The sequence below is a fragment of the Cricetulus griseus genome, chromosome 5 (assembly GCF_003668045.3).
Source record: "Cricetulus griseus strain 17A/GY chromosome 5, alternate assembly CriGri-PICRH-1.0, whole genome shotgun sequence".
In the NCBI taxonomy this organism is placed as follows: Eukaryota; Metazoa; Chordata; class Mammalia; order Rodentia; family Cricetidae; genus Cricetulus; species Cricetulus griseus.
Window position 1 is genome coordinate 122,485,889 of NC_048598.1, and position 21,778 is coordinate 122,507,666.

Consider the following 21,778-nt stretch of genomic DNA (forward strand, 5'->3'; position numbering starts at 1 on the left):
GGATTGGGAAAGGGTAAAACTATAAACAAGCTAAAGGTTCTACAGGGAAGTGATGGAAATTGTCTCTGGTAATAGTTGAGTGACTCTAGGAAGTTGCTAAATTCACTGGATTTTACATTTAGAATGAGTGGGGTGCTTGTTGTTTGCTTGTTTTTCTGGTAGGTTACGTTTCAATTAAAGCTCTTTGAGCCAAAATGAGGGAGTAGCAGAGTCACTAGTGAAAAATCACCCAGTGGCAGCGGCTAGTTATTAGAGCAGTGGTTAAACTGGAGAGGGAGAGAATTCATCCATATATTTTAGAGATAAGTATATCCAAATCTCAGTTTCTTTGTGTGTGTGATAATTTCACTGGTGCTTATTCTGGGTGATTTTTTTTTTGAACCTCAAATAGTAAGATTTTATTTCTCCTTGACGTCAAGATACTCTTTCAGACTAAGGAAGAGAGAGAGAGAGGGAGAGAGAGAGAGAGAGAGAGAGAGAGAGAGAGAGAGAGAGAGAAACAGTGTTTCAAATAGAGGAGGGTTTGAAACAATTTTTCTTACAGGGAGAGAGAAGAAATACAAATTTGAAAATAAAAATAAACAAATAAGGCAAATGAGAGAATTTCTCAAAGGTGATGTTAAGATAGGCAATCACAATCCCATTATCATATTTTGCAATGCTCTGGCAGGTGGCTTCCCTCCTCCCATCTGCACCATCAGCTAGGGAGGAGGAAGCCTTCAGGCAGATGAAAGGGGAAGTGACTTTCTGTGTGAGCCAGGCCTCAGAGCCAGTGAGCAGCTTTGGAAACTGCCCAGCCCCAGAGTCGTTGCATTTGGCCTTCCAAGGTTGCCCAGCCCCCACTCATGCTTCGTCCTTGCAGGTGCGGCCCCTGCATGAGCTCTGGGAGCCTATAAAGACAGTGGGTGTGTGTGACAGCACAATTCCTTCCCTGAGAGAAGGCCTGGCCCACGCACAGACAGCTGGAAGTCACTTCGACCCCCGATGACACTGTTCAAAGCCTCCTCTGTTTGGCTTTTTGATTTCTGATTGACATTCTCTGGTGAGGGGAGATAAATGCTGGGCTGGAAACAATGTTGATCCACTCTGACTATTCTCAAGGAAAGACTTTTCAGAATAACAAACAAAACAAAATAAAAACCCCAAAACATTGGTGTGCTTAAGGGACTGAATAGAGCTCAAGAGATCCAGGGAAGCAGGGCTAGCCCTTTGAAGCACTGGCAAGTCCATTGAGGAGTTAATTGTCTGGGTGTACAATGCGTTTATTCTGGCCACTTACAAAGAGCTTTCTTTTCCAGGTCCTTCAAAAGCAAGTGTGTCAAAGGGGCCAGAGGAGGAATCTGTATTAATGGCATCTCTTGGGGTTTCCCCCAGGGTGGAGTGTTGAGCAATGGGGGGGGGCAGCAACTTCCACACCCCCAACCTGAGATTTGAAAGGTTCCTCAATAAGCCCAAGTTCCCTTGAAGTCATCTCAAACCACGTCAACTATGTGACTCTCCTTTATTTTCTTTGACGACACCACTGTCTATCTCTTGTGGGAATAAACTAAAGCCTGGGATAACTAGAAGTTCTTGCTTTTGAAGGGACCAAATGTATGTGATTCAAGGTCCAGTGTAGAAGTAAAGGTGACTTCTTCAGGCATCCTGTTTACAGAAGTCTCTTAGGAAGTTGGCCTAGATCACACCGGCAAGATGGAGTTCTGGCTAGATTCGCTATCTCCTGAGATACACGGTCCCTAGTTAATGAGGCTCTTAAGCTGCCTTCAAGTTGTCCCTGTGCCGACCCATGAAAGCAGAACGCATCTGGGCACTTCGAGGTTGATTGAAAGCGAGAAGTCTGTTGTACAGCTGTTTCTATCCACCTGAACACTTCCTCTTCAACTTAAGAACACGCTTAAAGCTGGCTTTGCAAGCATTTTCCCCATGTCCTCAAGTCATGCATCCCTCTGAATAAGAAGGAAAACCCAAGGGTAGCTAGGAATGCAGAGGAGGGGTAGACAGAAAGGAAGAAGGGGAAGTTAGAGGAAAGAGACGGGAGGAGGGAGAGGAAGAAGTGGAGCAGGTAGCCCCTGTAACACAGGAATTGGTTGAAGACTGGATCCACAGGGATCTCTGAACTAACTTTTTAAAAACTTTATCGTGAAAAGATGTGCCTAAGTTTATACAAATAAATGTCATATGCCACTTCCTATGAGGGACTAGGCTAGGTAGAGTGTTTGCCTTGTATCACAAAGCCCTAAGTTTGGTCCTAAGCACTGCCTAAACCAAGTCTGTTTGTGTATGCCTGTAATCCTAGCACTTGGGAGGGAGAGGCAGGAAGATCAGAAGTTCAAAGCTAGCCTGGGATACATAGGGGAGGTCTACAACCCCCCCCCATGGATACTAAAGGATGACTATAATTATATAGATGCAAAATTATAGCACAAATCAAAAAGCTGATATTGGCATCATCCATCCTTATCCAGAGCCCAGTAATTTCACATGCACCTGTTTGTGTGTGTGCGGCTCTGACACATTTTATCCATGTACAGGTTCATGTCACATCAGAGTCATACAGAACTATCTCATCACCTCAGGGGCTGCCATGGGCTTCCTCTCTACAGTCATGCTTTCTCTCCTCCACAACTGGCAACACCACACTTGTTCTCCAACTCTATAATCTTGTCATTTCTAGAATATGTATAAATGGAATTGTGCAGTATCTGATCTTTTGAAATTGGCTGTGTGTGTGCACGCGAATGCACATGCACACACACACACACACACACACACACACACACACACACACATATACACACACACTTTGCATAATACCCTTGAGACCTTTCCAAGTTGAGGTTACATATACTGCTGAGTATCATCTGTGGTGTAGATTCCACATGGTTCATTTCACCTGCTGAAGGACATTTGGGTCATCTCATTTTAACATTATAGATGAAGCTGCTATATATTAAATATGAGTGATTTTGTGGATCCTTAGAATAAAGATCCTAAGGACCTTTATTTCCTTAAAATAATTGTTCAGAAATACAATCGATAAATTAGGGTTAAGTATATGCTTAGATTTTCTTTTTCTTTTACAGAGACTTCCAGCCAGGCATGGTGGCTCATGCCTTTAATCCCAGCACTTGGAAGGCTAAAGCCATAGAATCCTGAGTTAAAGATCCAGCCTGAGCTACATAGCTAAACTCTATCAAATAAATGAAGGAAAGAAAAGAGAGAAGGGACAGGAGAGATGGGGAGAGGGAGAGAAGGGGGGACTTCCAAAGCGTTTTCCATTGAGACTATTCCATTTAAATCCTCACCACCAGTATATGAGGGACGCAGCTTTTCTGTCACCTCATCAACACTTAGAATGAGGGCCATTTTGAATCCTTCTAATCACGTCAGCTCACCAGTCTTTACTTGCATCTCCCATAATGTTGAGCATCTTGCACAACCTCTGTGCCTCTGTAGGTCTGCTTTGTGAAGTGTCTGCACATATAGCCTGTCCATTTGTTAACTTAAAGTGTTTCTAACTGTTGAGTTTAAAGAGCTATTTGTATGTTCTTGACACAAGTCCTGTGTCAGGCATAAGCTTTGCAAATATTTCCTCACATCGTGAGTGGAAAAATTTTTCACTGGGACTCTTTTTAAAAGTTGTAACAGCTTTACTTTCTATGGTGCAGACTATGATCCATTATGGATTAATTTTTTATAAAGCATACCATTTAGGCTATTTTAAGAATTTTCTGGTTATTTTTTCTGTCTGTTTGTTTAGTTTTATTATTTTTAATTAGGCATCTGTGCATGTGTCTGTGTCAGACAGGTGTCCATAGAGGCCAGAAGATAATTTCTGATTGGCTGGAGTTGGAGCTACAGGTGTTATGAGGTGCCTGATGTGGGTTCTGGGAACCGAACTCAGGTCCTTTGGAAGAACAGCAAGCAGTCTTCACTGCTGGACCATCTCTCCAGCCCCCTGTTCTTCTATAGTGTGGATGCCAGTTGCTACAGTACCCTTGGCTGGGTGGACTGTCCTTCATGCCCTGAATTGTCTTTGTCTGTCCAACATCTGTTCTGGTGTAGGTTTTTCTGGGTTCTCTATTTTCCATTGACTTAGGTGTGTCTCTCCTTCCACCAACACCTCACTGTCTTAATTGTCATAGCTTTATGTCTTAAAATAAAAACTATTCTCCCCACCTTTTCTAAAGTGTTTTAGCTACTCTGTTCTATCTCCTTTGCATAGATATTTGATGATAAGCAGTCCTAAATCTCATCTCTATCCTCCTGCAGGTACAGAATTAGCTCAGTGAGACCTGGGAATAACAGTTCATCCACCTTCACTGCAGGAACTGTGCGGCTCTCAGAGCTGGGGCTAAGGAATAAGAAAAGGCCCTAAGACAAATCCAAGCACATAGTCTCATTCCTGGCTGTCTCTGAAGTGGTGTTCTCAACTTTAAACTTAACTCAGGAACAATGAGCAAACAAGCTTATTCCCACTGGCCTGAGTTCTCTCACCTGGACTTCAGAGGCTCTGGGAAGAATGGGGGAAGAGCGGTAAGTAGCAGATGAAGGGTGCAAGAACTTGTCAATGGTCTAGACTCATCCCGGGCTGCCCTCTCAGGGGCTTTCCTTGGAGGTTCTGACAAAAACAGTTACCACAGCCAGAGTTGTTTAGAGGCCACCCACCTTCTCCTCCCTGGAGAAGTGACACATTCTAAGAACCTAGAAACTGTTGGTCCCTTGGAGGTCCATGTCCACTTGAGGAGTGCCTCCTTCACAAAAGGCTGAGAACATAATAGTCCTGATGTTAGTGAGTCTCACAAAGCGAGGCCAGGGTTCTTAACATCTTCACTCATGACTATAGCCTCAGTGGCTATAACAAACACGAGTCTTGCAAGCTCTGAATAAACATTTACCCAATAAAAGAAGCATAAATTTCAAGTTACTATTATCACCAAGGACTGAAATACTCATTTGATTGTGAAGCCCTTTCGGATCCCGAAGACCCGTTTCCTTTCCAGTCCTTGGAAATGTGCTATGACAGAGTTCAGATTCAGTCTAGTACTGCTCACACAGCTCTCCTTCAGCCATCTGGAGCATGGGCTGAGCTATGGGGCAGGGGGCAAGACTGGGGCCAACTGTAATAAGGAGACAGGCATTGTACGTGCATAGCTATTCATGCTCACTTGTGCACAACATTTGAAACTGAGCTCTATGAAGCTGGTATTTAATATGTCCCAGCTCTGCTAAGGCAGCATAGAGCACAGAACACAGCAGCAACATGCATACAAAGAGCCAAGAGCTGCTTCCCCCGCATTGGAGATGAGGAGGCATAGTTCTGTTCAGCAGGATGGTATCAGCATGGGTGTATGCAGATCATCTGTTGCCTGTGTCCACTCAGATGCAGTACAGGTTAAAATCATATGCACAAGGATGATGCTTCATCTGTAAGGCATCCCTGGACAGCCAACCTGATACACTTCAGCCAGGCTCGGGGCACTGGAGCACACCTCCTGCTGGTGTGCTCACCACCCTTGCCCCCAACTGTAAAGCCAAGGTTGGAGGCTGCAGAGTTCTTTTTACCTAGAATACTTGCCACCTATCACCCCTCCCCTAAATCACCTTTCAGTACATTCTGATCCACCTCTTGAGGGGCACAGATCCCAGGATGGCATCATTCTGCAGGCCAGACCCCACAAGAACATCTAAAACTGGAGACATATGCAGAGACCTTGGGGAAAAAATGCGACTCACTCTTAACTCAAGATACACACTGTGGAGTGGCCAGTAAGGGATTAAAAAGAATTCTCTGCCAATTAAAGATGAGGAAGGCTTTGGGAGTTCTATCCTGTTCTGAGAGTGGCTTGACAAATACAGAAGTTCCTAAAGGAAGACTAAAGTAGAGAATCTCCATGCTTTTGTTTCTTTCTTGTGTTCTTTAAACAGCAAACTCCCAGACCTCTTACAGGAAATTGAGAACATTCAGGAAGCTTTCTCTGATGACCCTCAGTTTTCACTTGCTGTTTGTCACAGCATCAATCCCAAGGACTATGTGATGCTAAGCCTTGGGGGGCGGGGGCACTCCTGAGAACCACTAAAAACCACCATGCACACATAGTCTGGGGTCCTGCCATCCACCATTCTTTATCACTTGCCAGTCCCCTCTGAGGGGTTGAGAATTGTTATCCTGGGACCTCACAGGTAGTGTAGCCCGGCAGTCCCCATGTATTACCTACAAGCTCACCTAGAGCTCTTCCCATCTCAGCCCCAAAAGGAAAGCCCACAGGCTTCTACACCAGCAGCTCCAGATCAGTCAGTGTCCAGGCAACACAGCCTGCTTCCCAGCCACTGCTCCTTGGGGTACACCAATGAAAACCCCAAACTCATCCATCTCACAACTCCCGCAGCCTTCAACTGTTCAAGCAGTAGAGCCTCGGAGCTAGAGGGGCTGCCTGCCTGGGATCCTCTTCCTTTCTTCAGATATGCCTCCATGGCATCCATAAAACACATGTGAGCACATATGTGCACTAACCCCCAGACACACACCCCACCCCCATCTGTCTTCAAGGACCAGGACCAGAGAAGAGGAGGGAGCAGCAGGATGGGATTGCCCCAGATCAATGGATATTTGAAACTCAAACACATGGCCCAGGACCTACACTGCATGTGTTAATTACCACACATGTGCCCATAAAGGAGTCGGTTAAACGCAAGGGGCACAAAGAACAGAGCAAAGAGAGGACATTCCAGGGGATTAAGTAAATAGTCTGAAGTTGTGACCCTCCTCCCCCTTCTGGTGCACGTGCATCTGAGGAAGATAACAGTGCCCCCTCCCCCACTTCTTCCCTCGGGGGGCCCCACACCTGTGAACCCAGGAACCACAGCAACCCAGACCCCCCAGCCTGGCCAGGCAGCAATGACCTGCTGCTGCCTGGCTTCCCTCCCTCTGCTATCTCTCTGGTCTTCCACCCCCCAACTCCCTGCACTCTGCCTTTCTCCTCCTCTCCTTCCAAGGCCTAATTCCTGGCTGGCTACCAGACTCTGAGCGGTGGGTCACACAATACGTCTTTTCATTCCTTCCAGGCAGAGGGAACTGATCCTTCCCAGCCCATCAGTGGGGCATATTCAATAAGGCACCAGAGTTAGGGGAAGAGAGAAGCTGGGTCCCATCCGTGCCTTGCACCCACATCCCTCGCACCCACAGACCTATGGCTCCACCTCCTTTCCAACCATACTCTTTGCACTCCCAGGGGCCAGGCCAACATCATTTGGCTGGCAAGGCCCAACTCTAGAGAGATGCCTTCTGGGAGAAGGCGCATGTGGGCATGAGCTCAGACAAGGGGCCTTTGTGTGGTCCCACCTGCTGCCCTGCAGAGCACATTCCATTCTTAAGTGAAGCTGAAAGAGGAACCTCTGCAGGTCGACACAGGATATTACAAATGCCCTCTCACACTCTGTCCCCATTCAAACTCTGGCTTCCTAGGCAGGTGTGACTTCAAGTGGCCTTTCCTACAGGTGGCCAAAGAAAAGAGGATCCTGTACCTAAACTGATCCTCCAAGTGGAGGGAAAATGAGACCCCTAGGCAGAGTTCAGATCTCCAGGGGAGACTGAGACCAAACACACACCACCCACCCAGCCACCTCCCACTTGTCCTGCCCTTTGCCTCCATGGAACCCTGCGGGAGTAAGTAAGCCAGCTATCAGGACAAGGAAGCAAAGAGCGGGAGCTGACAGTGACCTCTCCCTCTAGAGCATCAATTCTCAACCTGTGGGTCACTACCCCTTTGGGGGTCACAAATAAGATATCCTATATATCAGATATTTAAATTACAATCCATAACAGTAGCAAAATTACAGTTATGGAGCAGCAATGAAATAATTTTACGGTTGGGGGTCACCACAACATGAGGAACTGTATTAAAGGATGGCAGCATTGGGAAGTTTGAGAACCACTACCCTAGGGGGAGGCTTCATTCTTTGCATTACCCTCCAGGAGTCAGGCTCCTGATCCCTCCTGGCTGATGCTGGCTGGTCTAAGAGGGGACAAAGGCTATTCACTGCTGTCTTCCCTAAATGCTATCTGCAGTCCACCTACCCTTGTCCAGCTGACTCAATAGGAACCAGGGTAGACACAAGTTACCCATGGGGTGCAAGGCCACAGCCACTAGGAGAGCCCTTTGCTATCCAGAAAAAGAATGCAAATCTCTCAGTCAGCCTTTTCAAATCCCATGCTCTATAAGCACCTGGGGGGCTTCCCCCCGCCATTCCTTCTGACATGACTGTTAACAGGTTTTCTCTGCCAAGAGGTCCTCACACCCAGAAACAAAGGAGAGGCTCCTGAAGCATCCCATCCTGCAGCAAGTGGAATGAAAGCCAAACCCTCCAGCACATGCCACCTAAAGCCCTGGTGACTTCAGGCCTCTACAGAGACATCCCTGCCCCCATCCCCACTTTCCCACCATGGCACTCCTGGTTGCATCCCCAGATCTGGGAAGGACCTGGAAAGGTATCTGCTCCCTTCTTCCCACCTTCCTTCTTCAGGGGAAGAGAATCCACCCCACCTGTGGGCCCACTGTTTCAGTCAATGGTGATACCACCTTCCACTTCTTGGAGGACCATATCTCAGGAATACAGTTTCTCTGATCCTTAACTCCTACCCTCAGTGCAGTGGCAGAAGTCAGTGACTGCCCTGGTCTCCATGTGGCTGTGTGTAGCACACGGTGAACTCTTCGCTGATTCATGGTACCCTCCCCACCAGGAACTCTTATGAGCATGTAGTTTCACGAGCCTAGGTAGATGAGAAGCCTCAAATTCAGCCTGAGGTAGAGGGAAGCTTGGCCACACCTGATCTTGAGACAAAATGGATAGCCGGCTGCTTTCCAGGTCGCTGTGCGTGCTGTCCCAGGAGCTAGCAATTCTGAGCCCTAGGCCTCAAACTGTCTTCCAAGCCAGAAAGGATGGGCCACTTACTGCAGGGACCAGTTCTGCATGCCAGGGTCTACTAAAAAGCCCTCAGACAAATACCAGATATATAAAATAGGTGGGTCCTTTGTTAAAGGGAAGGGGCAAAAATTATCATTAGAAGTTTAAAATAGACAGCTTTACCCTCTCTACCACAGTCTGTCCCTCTCCCTCCCTCTGCTCCCTCTCTCTCTCCTTCCCTTCCTCTTTCTCTCTCTCTCTCTCCCCCTCTCTTCTTCTCCCTCTCTCTTGATTTGCAATGGTAGCATTTACATTGCTGTTTAGTGTTCTAGGTTTAAACAAAAAAATAAAAGCCTTAAGCTTGCTGTGGGAGCCAAATGGTAGCATCATACAAACTATGTGATGCTTGAGGGTAACAAAGGCCTGGCCGCAGACGCTCACAGGACATGTATCTCCTCTGCCCCTGTGTATACTCCACCACCCTCTTGGTGTCAGGACAACCGCTCTGGCTGCACACCCATGAAGTCAGCCTGGCCTCAGAAAGAGACTCTAGATGCACTAGAACACTATCAAGGAAATGGCAGGGGAGGACACTCAGTTTACAATCAGGAGGGCCAAAAGTAGACGTGAGTACTCTACCTTGATCCTCCTCTTTGGGTGAATGCTGGGCATGTTGGTAGTTGTCTGACTGAACTTCCCAGAGAGCAGAGATCCATGGGGCTCACATCAGGGTCCCTACCCAATTCTGTGCCCCACACTCTCACTCCTTCCTCAGAACAATCACAGCTGGGTTATCACCACTGTCTGGGCCATCCTTACCTCTAGTGCTTCAGTGAGGAAACTGGAAATGTGAAGCATGTTTAGTTTTCACCCCAGGCTCCTGCTCTCTCAGCTAAGAACCCCTGCTTATGCTGCATTTTGAAGCAAACATTTAGACAAAGCATAAAACTCCACTCACCTTTCCTTCCTGAATTACCCTGGCTCAAGGGCTTGTCAGTGACTGGACCTTGGGCAAAAGAGGAGACAGAAGCACAAGGTTCAGATCGGACTGTGGTTGGTTTCCATCAAACACTTGGCAAAGCCTGATGTTATGAACACATGGTCATGTATATATGTATTGTATACACACCGGGGATATTATATACAAAGTTAGTGTGCACATGCATGTCAAGTGGGGTTTGTTTAACATCAATGTCACTGATAACCCAGACTGTTTTGAGATGAACTATGATTTCCAGGTTCCCTGGAACCAATCTTGCCTGGGTTTTTATAAAATTCCACATCCATGTAACTCAAACATTCCAGTATTCGTCCCCCACATATATACCTCTGCAGACCTCTTCTTCTCACCAGCTCCATGCTCTGACCCACATCCAGTCACCAGGGCCAACTAAAAAGAAACCCCCTCTTACTGAAAATGCAATGATTGACATCCCTTGCTGGTCAGGGCAGGAAATGGGTGATTTTCCATCTGAGTTAAGTAGAAAATTGTTGGCCCAATTGTACTGAATGGGCCAAACAGTCTGAGGCATGGAAACAATTTTCTAGACACAGCCTGTTCTTCAAGGAGGGGGCAACCTGTATGCTGGCCAAATATTTGCCACGTCTCCTCTGGGATGTCACATGCACCCATCATTCAGGCCTGGCGCTGTGACACCTGCCTTCTCCTTAAAGCCGAATGTCTCATGTGCAGGGAAAAACCTACTCCACAGAAAGAACTCTGTAGAGAGCCTGAGAATTCTGACTTTCCTAGCCCATATTACACTCCTTCTCCATGTATCAGCTCTATGAGTTCTGTTATCTTATTCTGCATGGGGCTTGTGTCTAATGCATTTGTTTGCTTTAAATGAAGCCTTCCAGGTCATTTGCAAGGAAGGCCAAGTCCTCCTCACCCTAACCCAATTAAGGTTTCCAGTTTCTATATAAACCACAAATAAACTAAACTTCCCCTTTGGCCTGTAAATTTTGATCCTTAACATACCTTCTTATATACATTCCTATTACCCATGCCACTTACTTTCCTTCTTAAACAGAAGGGCAAGTTTTGTTTTGTTTTGTTTTTTAAGAGAACAAATTATATTTTAAAAAATTTAAAAACCAGCAAAAAGTTAATATGGACTGAAGGCCTTTGGAACTAGGTTTCAGCATAAAGTTTTATACTTTGCTTGCACTTAGAATTGGGGATAAGTAAAGATGCACCCCTACACACAGTGGATGGGTTGAGACTGGCTGTTTTAAGGGAGTCCTTAAGAGGGTTACCAATGAGAGGGAAACATGGGACTTGTGTGAATCCCACAAAACTAACCTACCAGCAAACTGTAAGCTTACAAAGTTAGGAGTAGAAAATACAGTCTTTGTTACAGATCCACCCAATGGATCATTATCAAAGTTGTCCAATTATCAAAAAAGTCTCATAAAGACAAAGGATTCCTGGTCCATTCCAGATTTAGTACCTACTAGCCAAAATATTCAAAGAGAAGCTTTGACACTTGGAGTCTGTTTAGTCTCCCAGGCACTGCAGATGACCAGCTAGACTTACGATTCACTGTTAAAACCATCTTCCACTGTTGTTCATTACAATATTCAAGGATGGCAAAGATGTGAGAGGAAAGCTAAGACTCCCCTTACCTGTGTCCATGACAGACATCACTAATTAACCACTGAAGCCTTTGGTGTTCAACTCTCATGCAACTTCAAAATCAATACCAATAATGCACTGCAAAGCCCACTACAGGCAGCAAACAACAAAATCCTAGATGTATGTCATCTCAGATCTAAGGGAGTGTAGCCAATGCTTAGGGAAAGAGCAGTGGACCAGAAACATAACTCAAAATAAATAAATATACACACAGCGTCACTGATGGACACTTTTCATCAAGCTGACTACAGAGCAAGCGTAAGGTAGAACCCTTCTGATCTGGGAAAGGGCTCATTTACCACACCAACCCTTTCAAGATTTTCCTGAAAGATTCAGAGCCCTACCAACATTTTCCATCCAACACTTTTCATTCCTCCCACCCCTTCCTACGGTACCTGAACATACAGGAGTTTTATTCTGCACAGAAGAGCCACTTATGGGCTTCCCATCTGGGGTGACACACCAGCAGTACCCCGTGTAAGTATGGCACTGCACCTGTTCGGAGAAGTGGACAAGGAGGAGAATCATAAGTCTCAGGTCACATTCAATCGCCCCCTCATCCCTTTCCCAAGCATCCGTCCATCAGAAAACCTCCCTCCACCTCCCCCTCCCACATCCATCCCAGGACATCTCTCACAGGTGGAACGGTCAGGCAGTTCCAGCATCAAGGCCATGTTTGCTTTATGGCCCCTGTGTACAACCACAGCAATTACCTGCTTCTTTCTTACAACTCCAAAGACTTAGCATCTGCCAGCCTATGGGGAAAGGTCCACTGCAGTTACCCCGTGATACATTACTCAAATACCTGTACTTTCTCCCAGAGCTGGCATATGCTCCTATCCAACTGTAAAAGAGTCTGAGAGAGAACCAATTTGAAAAGTATCTGTGGGAAAGTCACCACTAGGGATTGACAGGGCCAGGGCCCTTCTTGAACAAGTAGAGACAAATCTTAAGTTTTCCTCATAAGCAACATAGTGGCATAAGCAACATAAGCCTGCCTGGTGAGAACACAGCTCTCCCGAGACCAGGTCAGAGCCCCCTTGTGCCTGTAGGATTTTCTGATAGAAGCCCTGCTGGACCACAGGGTTATCTTCCAGCCTGTAGGATCAGAGCTGGTTAATTAAAGCAAGGCTCTCTTTTAATCTTCCAGAGTAGTTTTATTTCTCCTCCAATAGCTGTTACCTTACCTACCTTCTCTTGTCCTACATATTGCCTCTTCCCATCTGTTTTCTCTGCAGTCAGTAAACACCTATCAAGACAGATTGCCTTGTGTAAAAGTCCTCAATGGTTCGTTTTTTGGACTCAAAGATTAAACTCATCTCCATGATAATTAAAGGTCCCCAACAATCTGTCCTTGCCCATTCTCCTGGTGTCATTTTTACACCCAAGGCCCCACAAACTCCCTCCGCTTAGGTCACAACGCACCCTTTGATGTCCCCAGACACAGTCTCATTTCTCTTGGTTCTGAGCCTTTGTTGGCCCCAACCACTCAGTTTCTACACAACACCATCTCAGGCCACTTGCTCTTAACCTTCTCCTAATCTCTTCGTGATACACTTTCTCCTCAAAGCCAGTCACAGTTTCTCTAAACCCTTCCCCAAATCCAGAAGCCTTCCCATGGCAAGCTAGTGATCTCGAGCTGTTGTTCATCTGGTGGGTCCATCTTGTCTCTCTACATTATAACTTTAAGGACTGCAAAGTAATTATTTCAGAGTCCCCAGAATCTAGTAGGAGGCTGACATCTTATTGCAGGTGACTGATGGGTTGAGTGAAGACATGGATTCCCATATTTCCTCCATTCTAGGTCTCCCATCAACTCCAAAATGCAACATCAATTTTAAAAAGCCATACCGCATGAAGTGTGTATTTCAATGACAAGATGTGTATGCCAATTGAAAAGAGATTAAAGTGTGAAAAAATATGCCACTTGGGATCAAGGACATATTGGAACTGAGGCCAGGCAGTTACTGCATACACATTGAGTAGAGGGGTATAGAGATAGTGAAAGGAGAAATCTTGCAGCCTGGTGGGAGCCAGAAGTTAGTTAGCACTAAGGCAAAAAAAAAAAGTTATGGAAAGTATTGCATTCTTGTGTGCATATCAAACACTATAATCCCCCCAAAAAACAAGTTTTTTAACCCTAAGCCTGTCCACAGATACCAGGGTAGAATAAAATAGTCTCTTGTTCCTCCCGTGGTTGCTATCAAATGGAGCACTTGCTCACATCTCTGTGGGGACACAGCCTAGTGCACAGAACCCAAGCCACACTGTGCTTCTTCATCTTATAGCACTGTGACACCAAGATGCTCACCCACAACCACATCCCAGGTTTGGTAGCACTACTTCCTAGTGAGGCCAATGGTGGGATAGAAAAAAGTCAAGACAGGCCAGGGATTGAATCCTAGTCTAGGCAGTTACAGATAAGGCACATTCCTAGTTCTTCGAGCCTCCTCTATGTAATGTGGATAATAACTATCTAAGCTGAAGGGCCCTGGTAAGGTAGTCTTACATCTGGCATGTGGTGAAAGCTGTTACAGAGTGGTCATAGCAGTTACTTTGTTCTCAGTCAAACCAGCAATACCTGCCAGGTGTCTCCCCATAGGCCAGACCTCCTCTAGTAACCTTCACAGGTGTGGGTGGAAAGTGACTCTGGAAACTTGGCTTCACCTGCAGCTCACATAAGCCCTGCAGGGGATGCTTCCTAGAGCTCATTCCTATCCAGGGACAGCATTTAAATGGAACTAATGGGATCTGGCTGGCTGCTTTCTCCACTTTGGCCAATAGTCACCTCTAGGGAACTGTCCCAAGGGCTGAGATGCCAAGCTGACTCACTCCTAAGCTCTGAAAGCCCACTGCTGAGTTGCTCACATGAGAACTGTGCACCAGGCAACATCCAAGGCCATGCCTCAGGCCAGATGTTGCATGTTGCAGGAGGGACATTATGGTGGAGCATGCTGCAGAGAACCAAGCTGTTTGAGAGCCCTGTTCCCAGGGTATGCACAGAGTTCCGCCTAAGGTTACTAGGGCAGAATGGGACACATGAATAAAAAGCAAGGCCCAGAGCTTTGTTTCAGGGGATAAAATCTGACCTCAGGGCCCAGGGGTCCACGGGCCACATTCTTACTCAGTATACCCATTGTCTCCCTATGTGCACATGGGCCCTGGCGAGGCCCACAGAACCAAATACAACTCCTTTCTCCCCAGAGTCCTCAGCTTTTTCTTCCAACCATGCTACAAGGAAAAGACACCAAAATACCAAAATCTTCAGGCTGGGAGTTGCTTCCAAATTCCATAACACTGAAACCCAATGAGGAATTATTGCCTAGTTCCTTTGAGGCCTTGGGCACGCCTGCCCCAGCTGTATTAAAAGGGGGTGGCAGGAGGGAACAAAAGAGGTCATAGGGACTCTAGTGGGGTCTCAGATTGGGGGAATTGTTGGAGTGGCTAAGCAAGACCTCTTTGCTGAAGAAACCATAAAGAGATTATCCATGATCCAAATTGAGAGGCTGTAAGTTGCCTTGGAGTATTTGCAGTCTGCAACTATTCTATTTGTCTAAGCTTCAGATAACTGCATTCACTTTAAAGGGGGAAATAATGGTAATAACACCCATCTTAGTTGTTGGGAGAGCTAATGAGGCAATATGAATAAAGCACAGATGTTGGCAGTAAGGACCAGGTGAACCTAGCTGTTCCAGGCTGTGTGGTTACAGAGCTTGCCAGATAAGCAGCAAACATGAAGACCAGAGTTCTGAGCCCCAACACTCATGTCCATATGTGGGGAGGGCAGCCCACCTGTAACCCAAAAGCAGAGAAAGAGAATTCCAGGGCAAATCAGCTAGCTAGACCAGTTGTATCAGAGAGCTCTGGGTTCAACTGAAGACTCTGCCTCAATGAATAAAATGGAGAAGTGACCAAAGAACACTCCCAACATCGACATCAAATCTACACATGAACACAAGCACACACACACACACACACACACACACACACACACACACACACACACGTATGTGCATACGTGCACATGTGAGCAAACAGGCATACATGGTGCACATATAAACATGAAAAAATACTTAGTTGTTTATTCCTATACTTAATGTATATATGCAAACTACCCGTTCATTTTAAAAGTCAAGAACCAAAGAACATACACTGACTAGCCTGTGAAAAATGAAAGGTCTGAAATCAACAAAGTTTGAGAAAGTTTGGGCAGAGGGAGGAAGTTCATTTTATATAGAAATAGTTGCAATGCATTCAGTTACTGTCTTGGCAAGTCCTCAATAGGAGAATTATTTATGCAAATCTTTCAACTACTTAGAACAGCCCAGGAAGTTTAGAATTCTGGTCCAGAGAAACACAGCTCCTGGCAGAGAAGCAGTCAGATATAAGTTCTGTTGAACTGAGTTAGCTAGACACAATCAAAGCACACAGTGTGTCTGGTTTAGCTCCCCTTGAAAATACTCTGTTTCTTGAGAATCTCTAATTGACCTTTAACCAATAGGATATGCCCAGGCAAAGAGAAATTGACAAGGCCATTTCTAATATCATATGGATGTCAAAACTCAGGGTTGTCCCAGCCCCACAAATAGATAAAAGTCTAGAAAATGGCTCCCACCCCACTCTAGAGCATCCTGCAGAGGCTGAAGTGTCAACTGGAGGGTCCTCCTTTGGAGACAACGTGTACACCATCCAAAATAAGGCTACTTCCTGCTTCTACTCCCAGGGTCCTGCTGGGTATGACTGGTATTCCTCCAGCAACTTTAAAACACTGTGCTCCTAGATAAATAAGTTCCATCTCTGACTCATATGCTTTAATATCATTGGCAAAAAGTCTTTTTGCATAAACAGGCCAGAGGTATATTGCAGTTCAACCTCCATTCAAATTAAGACATCAACATCAGTCCAACTCCTGACCACCCAGTGAGAATGTGGGAGGCCAGCACTTGCAACAAAGGCAAATGAGTGACCAGTGGGTAGAGAAAACACAGCTCATAGGAACAAGTGGGAGGAGAGTATGGAGAAAAATAGAGAGGCAGATGGCAACCATCACCCACGGATGCCAAGTCCCAAGTGGAAAATATCACCTTCAACTTTGACAACAGCTTTTCAGTCCCTAGTGGTCTCTGCATGACCTCATTTGGGCCTCAAAGTTATTCTCTTTGGAAAGTCCTTGATAGGAGAATTATTTATGTAAATTCTATAACTAGTTAGTAACAGGACAGGAAATTAGAGCCCTGATATCCCAGTCTTCATAACATTTCAGAACCACAGAAAAACCCTTAGAGTTCACCATTTTAGCCCAAACATGTTACAAGTGAGGATACAAAGAGGCCCAAAGACAAAGACATGTGGTCCCCATCCCTACTCCAGTCTAGGGGAGAAGGAGAAAGGAGATATTTATAGCTGCTAGTGTCTAGGGATCTGAGTCTTTGTTGTTGTTGTTCTTTGGGCATGGAGGCAGATGGAGGCAATGATTCTCATAGAGAGGATGGCTAGATAGGAGCATTTCCCTCCAGTATGGAGGAGAGGGATTTTGTGGAGGTTGGGTAATACCTTGGAGCTTCTGTGATGTCTTAGTTAGGATTACGATTGCTATGGTGAAACACCATGACCCAAAGCAACTTAGGGAGGAAAGGGTTTATTTGGCTTACATATCCCAAGTCACAGTCCATGAGGGAAGCCAAGATGGGACTCAAGCAGGACAGGAACCTGGAGGCAGGAGCTGATGCAGTGGCCATGGAGGAGTGCTGCTTACTGGCTTGCTCCTCTTGGCTTGCTTAGGTGGCTTTTTTATAGAGTCCAGGACCACATGTCCAAGGTTGACACTATGCACAACAAACTGTGCCCTCCCCTATCAATCACTAATTGAGAAAATACCCTACTACAGGCCTGCCTATAGCCCAACCTTACAGAGATATTTTCTCAGTTGAGGCTCCTTACTCTCAGATGACTATAGCTTGTGTCAAGTTGACATAAAACTAGCCAACCTACACGCCCACTGGCCACCAGCTATTACTTTGGAAGCCTCTCAGGAGGGTGGGACCTCACAACCCAGAGGATCCTGTGCTGTTGGCCTTTCTGCCCTGATTCCTAACACACACCCACATCTCTGGGAAACCTGTACCTACTCTCTCTGGAGCATGCCAACAGAAACAGTATACTGCTGCCAGTACCTTTCCTCCTGCCTTGAAGGAGTAATGATGAACATGGTTACTATGGGATGTGAACAGAAATCACCACAGACCAAGGTGTTCTCTGGTCAAGTGGCTTTTGAAATATTGATATAAACTGAATCAGAAGACTTTGCTGCTATCCAATTCCTCTTAGTCTTAACTTGGTGGATAATTCATCTGTATAATGAAGATCATGTTCGTAGCAATTCCTAATCTTCTTATATCGGGGCCTTCCCTCTGATCTTTGTGTTGAAGCCTTTGATGGCACCAGTGTTCTCAGCACCCTACTCTGGATTATTAGCAGGCAGAGCAGTGTAATGAACCATGGGCCTTGGCTTTGTGTCTTTGTTTTGATCAAACCCTACTTCTTACACTCTGGATATTAGGAATACTTTGACTCCAACAAGTCCCATCCTTCCACCCCCCACCCCATCCTTGCCATGATAAGACTTTCTCAAACAGCATCTTTTAAAGTTCACTGGGATCCCTAACACACAAGATCTTCTCCCTCTTAATTCCTCCTCCCAACTATCTCTTGTTCCTCTTTTGTAAAATAGGAAAAAAGACCATATACAAAGAGATGAGCTGGATTCATCAGTCTTGAACTTGTGATGATGCTATGGCTCTGATATAAGTGTCTCCTCCTGGGAAAATTGAACTGAATGAACAAAGTGTGTGGAAATTCCCCAACTCACTTTGACAGTGGAAATATGACTGTTTTTCCTTTTAATCTGCCTGTTAATCCAAGTCACTTAGCACTTTACTCTCTGAGTTCCATCTATCAAACAAGGTATCACCCCGTAGGTTACCAAGAAGACAAAAGTCTCCCCATCCCCCTACTCCCCAGCCCCCACCTCACTGACAATAGCAGGGCCTGCAAAGCACCCAGCACAGTGTCTGTTGGTATTGGGGATGAGCTTGGCCCATGTGGATTTTGTCCTTTTCCCTTTCCTTTGACGGGAAAGATGTAGACTACAGCCTCAAAGCACCACTATTCCTTGGCTGTAGACATTGTCTTTGACTCTATTCCAAGTCCAGGGAGGATTATCTGTTAGGGAATGAAGACTTTCCCTTTTAGAGTATTTACCTCATCCACCAGAATTTAAGAGAAGAAGCAAAGAGGGTCATTCTTAATTTCAAATCCTTCCAAATATGGAAGTCATTGTTGACCACATTTTTAGTGTGTTGATGATATGTCAAGGCTGCCCACATGACATTAGTTAGAACAAGACAACGCCACTTTCAACGCCCACACTCACCCCAAGTTTCTAAGCATATCTGAAACCCTGTGTTTAGTTTTCGGGAGAGGATGCTTTATCAGAAGAGCCATGCAGATGGGATTCAGAAGAAAAAGACATGAGGAAAGAGACATACATCCCTACAGCATGGAAATGGTAGGTTAAGACTTTTCCAGGGCAAACAGGAATACTTGTTGGCTAATGTCACAAGATATAATGGTGCCCATATTCAAATATTTCTGGAATGTAAGTCCCATAGACAGAAATGGAGTTGTGTGCTTGAAATCATAACAGAGAATTCCCAAATCAATACAAAGGGCTTGCCTGTGAAGGCCACTCCACTTGACAGCCACTCAATGCACATTATGAATTTTTGTCATTGAGAGAATATAATTTCCTGCCACAGATGACAACGAAGCAGAAGGTGGATTGCTGCTTGGTAATTATGAATGGAATGGAGCATGGGTGGGGCCTGATGGGAAAGAAAGAAGACAACACAGACGCCTCTGTGGTCTCCTTTATCTGAAAGGACCCAGAATTCTACAAACTCTTATTGCTTAGAAAAGGTGTAGATTTATAACGGACACTTGTTGAGACTGTTCTTCCTGGTCCACAAGGAATGAACCTTTTTCTAGGGGCGTCTTCCAGAAAGTTTGAACATATCTTTCCTGCACACATATAAATTTTTTTTCTAAGAGCACACTGGGAGTTCAGGGACCCAAGAAACTTCACACTTTCTAGTCTTGCTCCTCTGTGCTGTGCCCAGAACAGCCCACATTTTGTAAATGGCCAATATATACCTTTTACTCAATTAAATTCTGTTGCATTTAGCAGGAAAATATCAAAAATATTTGTACATTTCCAAAATAATCAAGAAGAAAGTCTCTCATGTGTAGGGGCTTTGTTCAGGTCAGAACGGAACCATCTGGCTGGTGATAGGTCAAAGGTGAGCTGCAAAAGTGAGAGCTCATTCATTATTCTCTTGGCTGACTTGACTTTTAATTAAACTTTCCTGCCTTCCCACTTTGTGTCTGTTTTTTCTGACCTTTTTCTACTTTAACATGGAAAACATTTCAGTCCCATTCCATTTTGCAAGTCTACTAATCTATAGGATCACCTGTCTTAACATATTATTCAAACTCACAGTAAAGCAGCAATAGCCCTAAATGTATGTGTGTATGAGATGATGGCTTTATCTAGAACATTCTTAAATGTTAGCTATGGGCCTACTCTGTGTGTATATAGCCACCTCACTGAATATTAGCTACTAGCTCATAAAATCCTAAGAATCTAAATGGAATCCCTCTGAGGTCATCAGTTTAAGGGCTCTTTTCAGCCCCTGATGGTAGTTCTGTATCTCTGTGAGATATTCATGGGATCTCTGTCTGCTAATGACCCAGGATGAGAAGTTAGGGCCTTTTACGTCTATCTCTCCATCTATGCATTTCTCAACCTGCAAAAACATCTCCCCTATTTTGAGTCAAAATATTCATATATATGGATATAAATACATATACATTAGAAAGATAGATAAATAGGTAGATAGATTAGATAGAGACATGGATAGATACATAGACAGACAGATATATGGATACATACATAGATAGATATCTCACCTCTGGGTCACTTCTGGGGCTATACCAAAGACTATTGTCATTTACAGACAAAAATTTTGTCTCTTGTACACCTTTTTGTTCATCTCTTTTCCACTTATTCTTGGTTCTTCTTGCCTCTGTACTAAACATCTCTGGTTTCACTGAGTATCCCTCACATGATTTTGTGACTTTACCCCCCGCCCTGGTTATGCTCCTGAGTGTGCTCCTGGTTTGGCAACATTGTGGAGGCAGTGTGGAGTTGTGTTTGGAGCCAGGCCACGTCAGTTGGAATACTGACTCCACCTCTTGCAGGCTGTATGACATGGCTTCTCTGGGTGTCAGGCCCCATGTCTCTAAAGCAGGACTGTAAGAGTGTCTGCTCCATAGTTTGTAGTGAGTATGGAATACGTTACTATGTTAGGCATACAACACAGTCTGGCACAGGATAAATGCAATATGAGTAAGAAAATGGTTCTATCACTGATGATGATTGCTGCTGTCTGAAAAAGAAATAAAAGGGGAGAGTGACCAAGGACTCCCATCACAGAGCCTCTGCTCCCCTACAGGCACTGGGAAGGCTAGAGAAGCAGCTTCCATCTTTCTCTTGCTCTCAAGTCCAGTCGCCTACAGAAGGGCAGCTGAAGATACCTTCCAGAGCTGCCTGCTTTTTCTTGCAAAATAGACAAGTGATATAAAAGAACTCCCCAATAACTCTGGGGAGTTCTGATGCCAGGCAGAGAGTACCCAAACCCCGCCTGCTTGCTAATCTGAAGGAGGATGCCTCACAGCCATTTAGTGGGTGATGAAGAGGGCAGGACAGAGGCTGGAGCAGGCAGGTCCCACAGAGCAAAGTGGACACAGGTACTCCAAGCACATTGTTTGTTCCATCTCCTTGGTCTCTCTGCACAAATCTGCTCTGACAGGTGACCAGGAATTCCAGCTCTCCACTGAAAAGATGAGTGTGGTGGCTTATAACCTGTGAGGAAGATTGGGCAAACCCTTGCTACACAAGAACAGATCAGGCACTGTTCTGTCACCACTTACAAATGTTAATGTATTGTCACCATAGGTATGTAACTTAGATGGCTTACCCACTACAAGTTATGTGCCACCTAGATGTCATACATGAAGATGGAAGACTACCTTCAGAAAGCTGGCTGCTGTCTGCTTCTCAGGGAAGCCACGGATTTGGCGTCTTCTCAGATCTCCATGTACTAATGACCTTAGCAA

The 21,778-nt window shown here is 45.3% G+C and overlaps 1 protein-coding gene across 1 annotated transcript in view; it reads right to left on the reverse strand.

Moving 5' to 3' along the window:
- The window catches only part of Smoc1 (SPARC related modular calcium binding 1), a 152,713-nt gene that overhangs the window by 38,562 nt on the left and 92,373 nt on the right, over positions 1-21,778 (reverse strand). Inside the window, exons 4-5 of the mRNA XM_035445868.1 lie at positions 11,938-12,037; positions 9,863-9,910 (exon numbers count right to left, since the gene is read on the reverse strand). Of these exons, the coding sequence (XP_035301759.1) occupies positions 9,863-9,910; positions 11,938-12,037 (148 nt within the window). The remainder of the gene's footprint in view (positions 1-9,862; positions 9,911-11,937; positions 12,038-21,778) is intronic.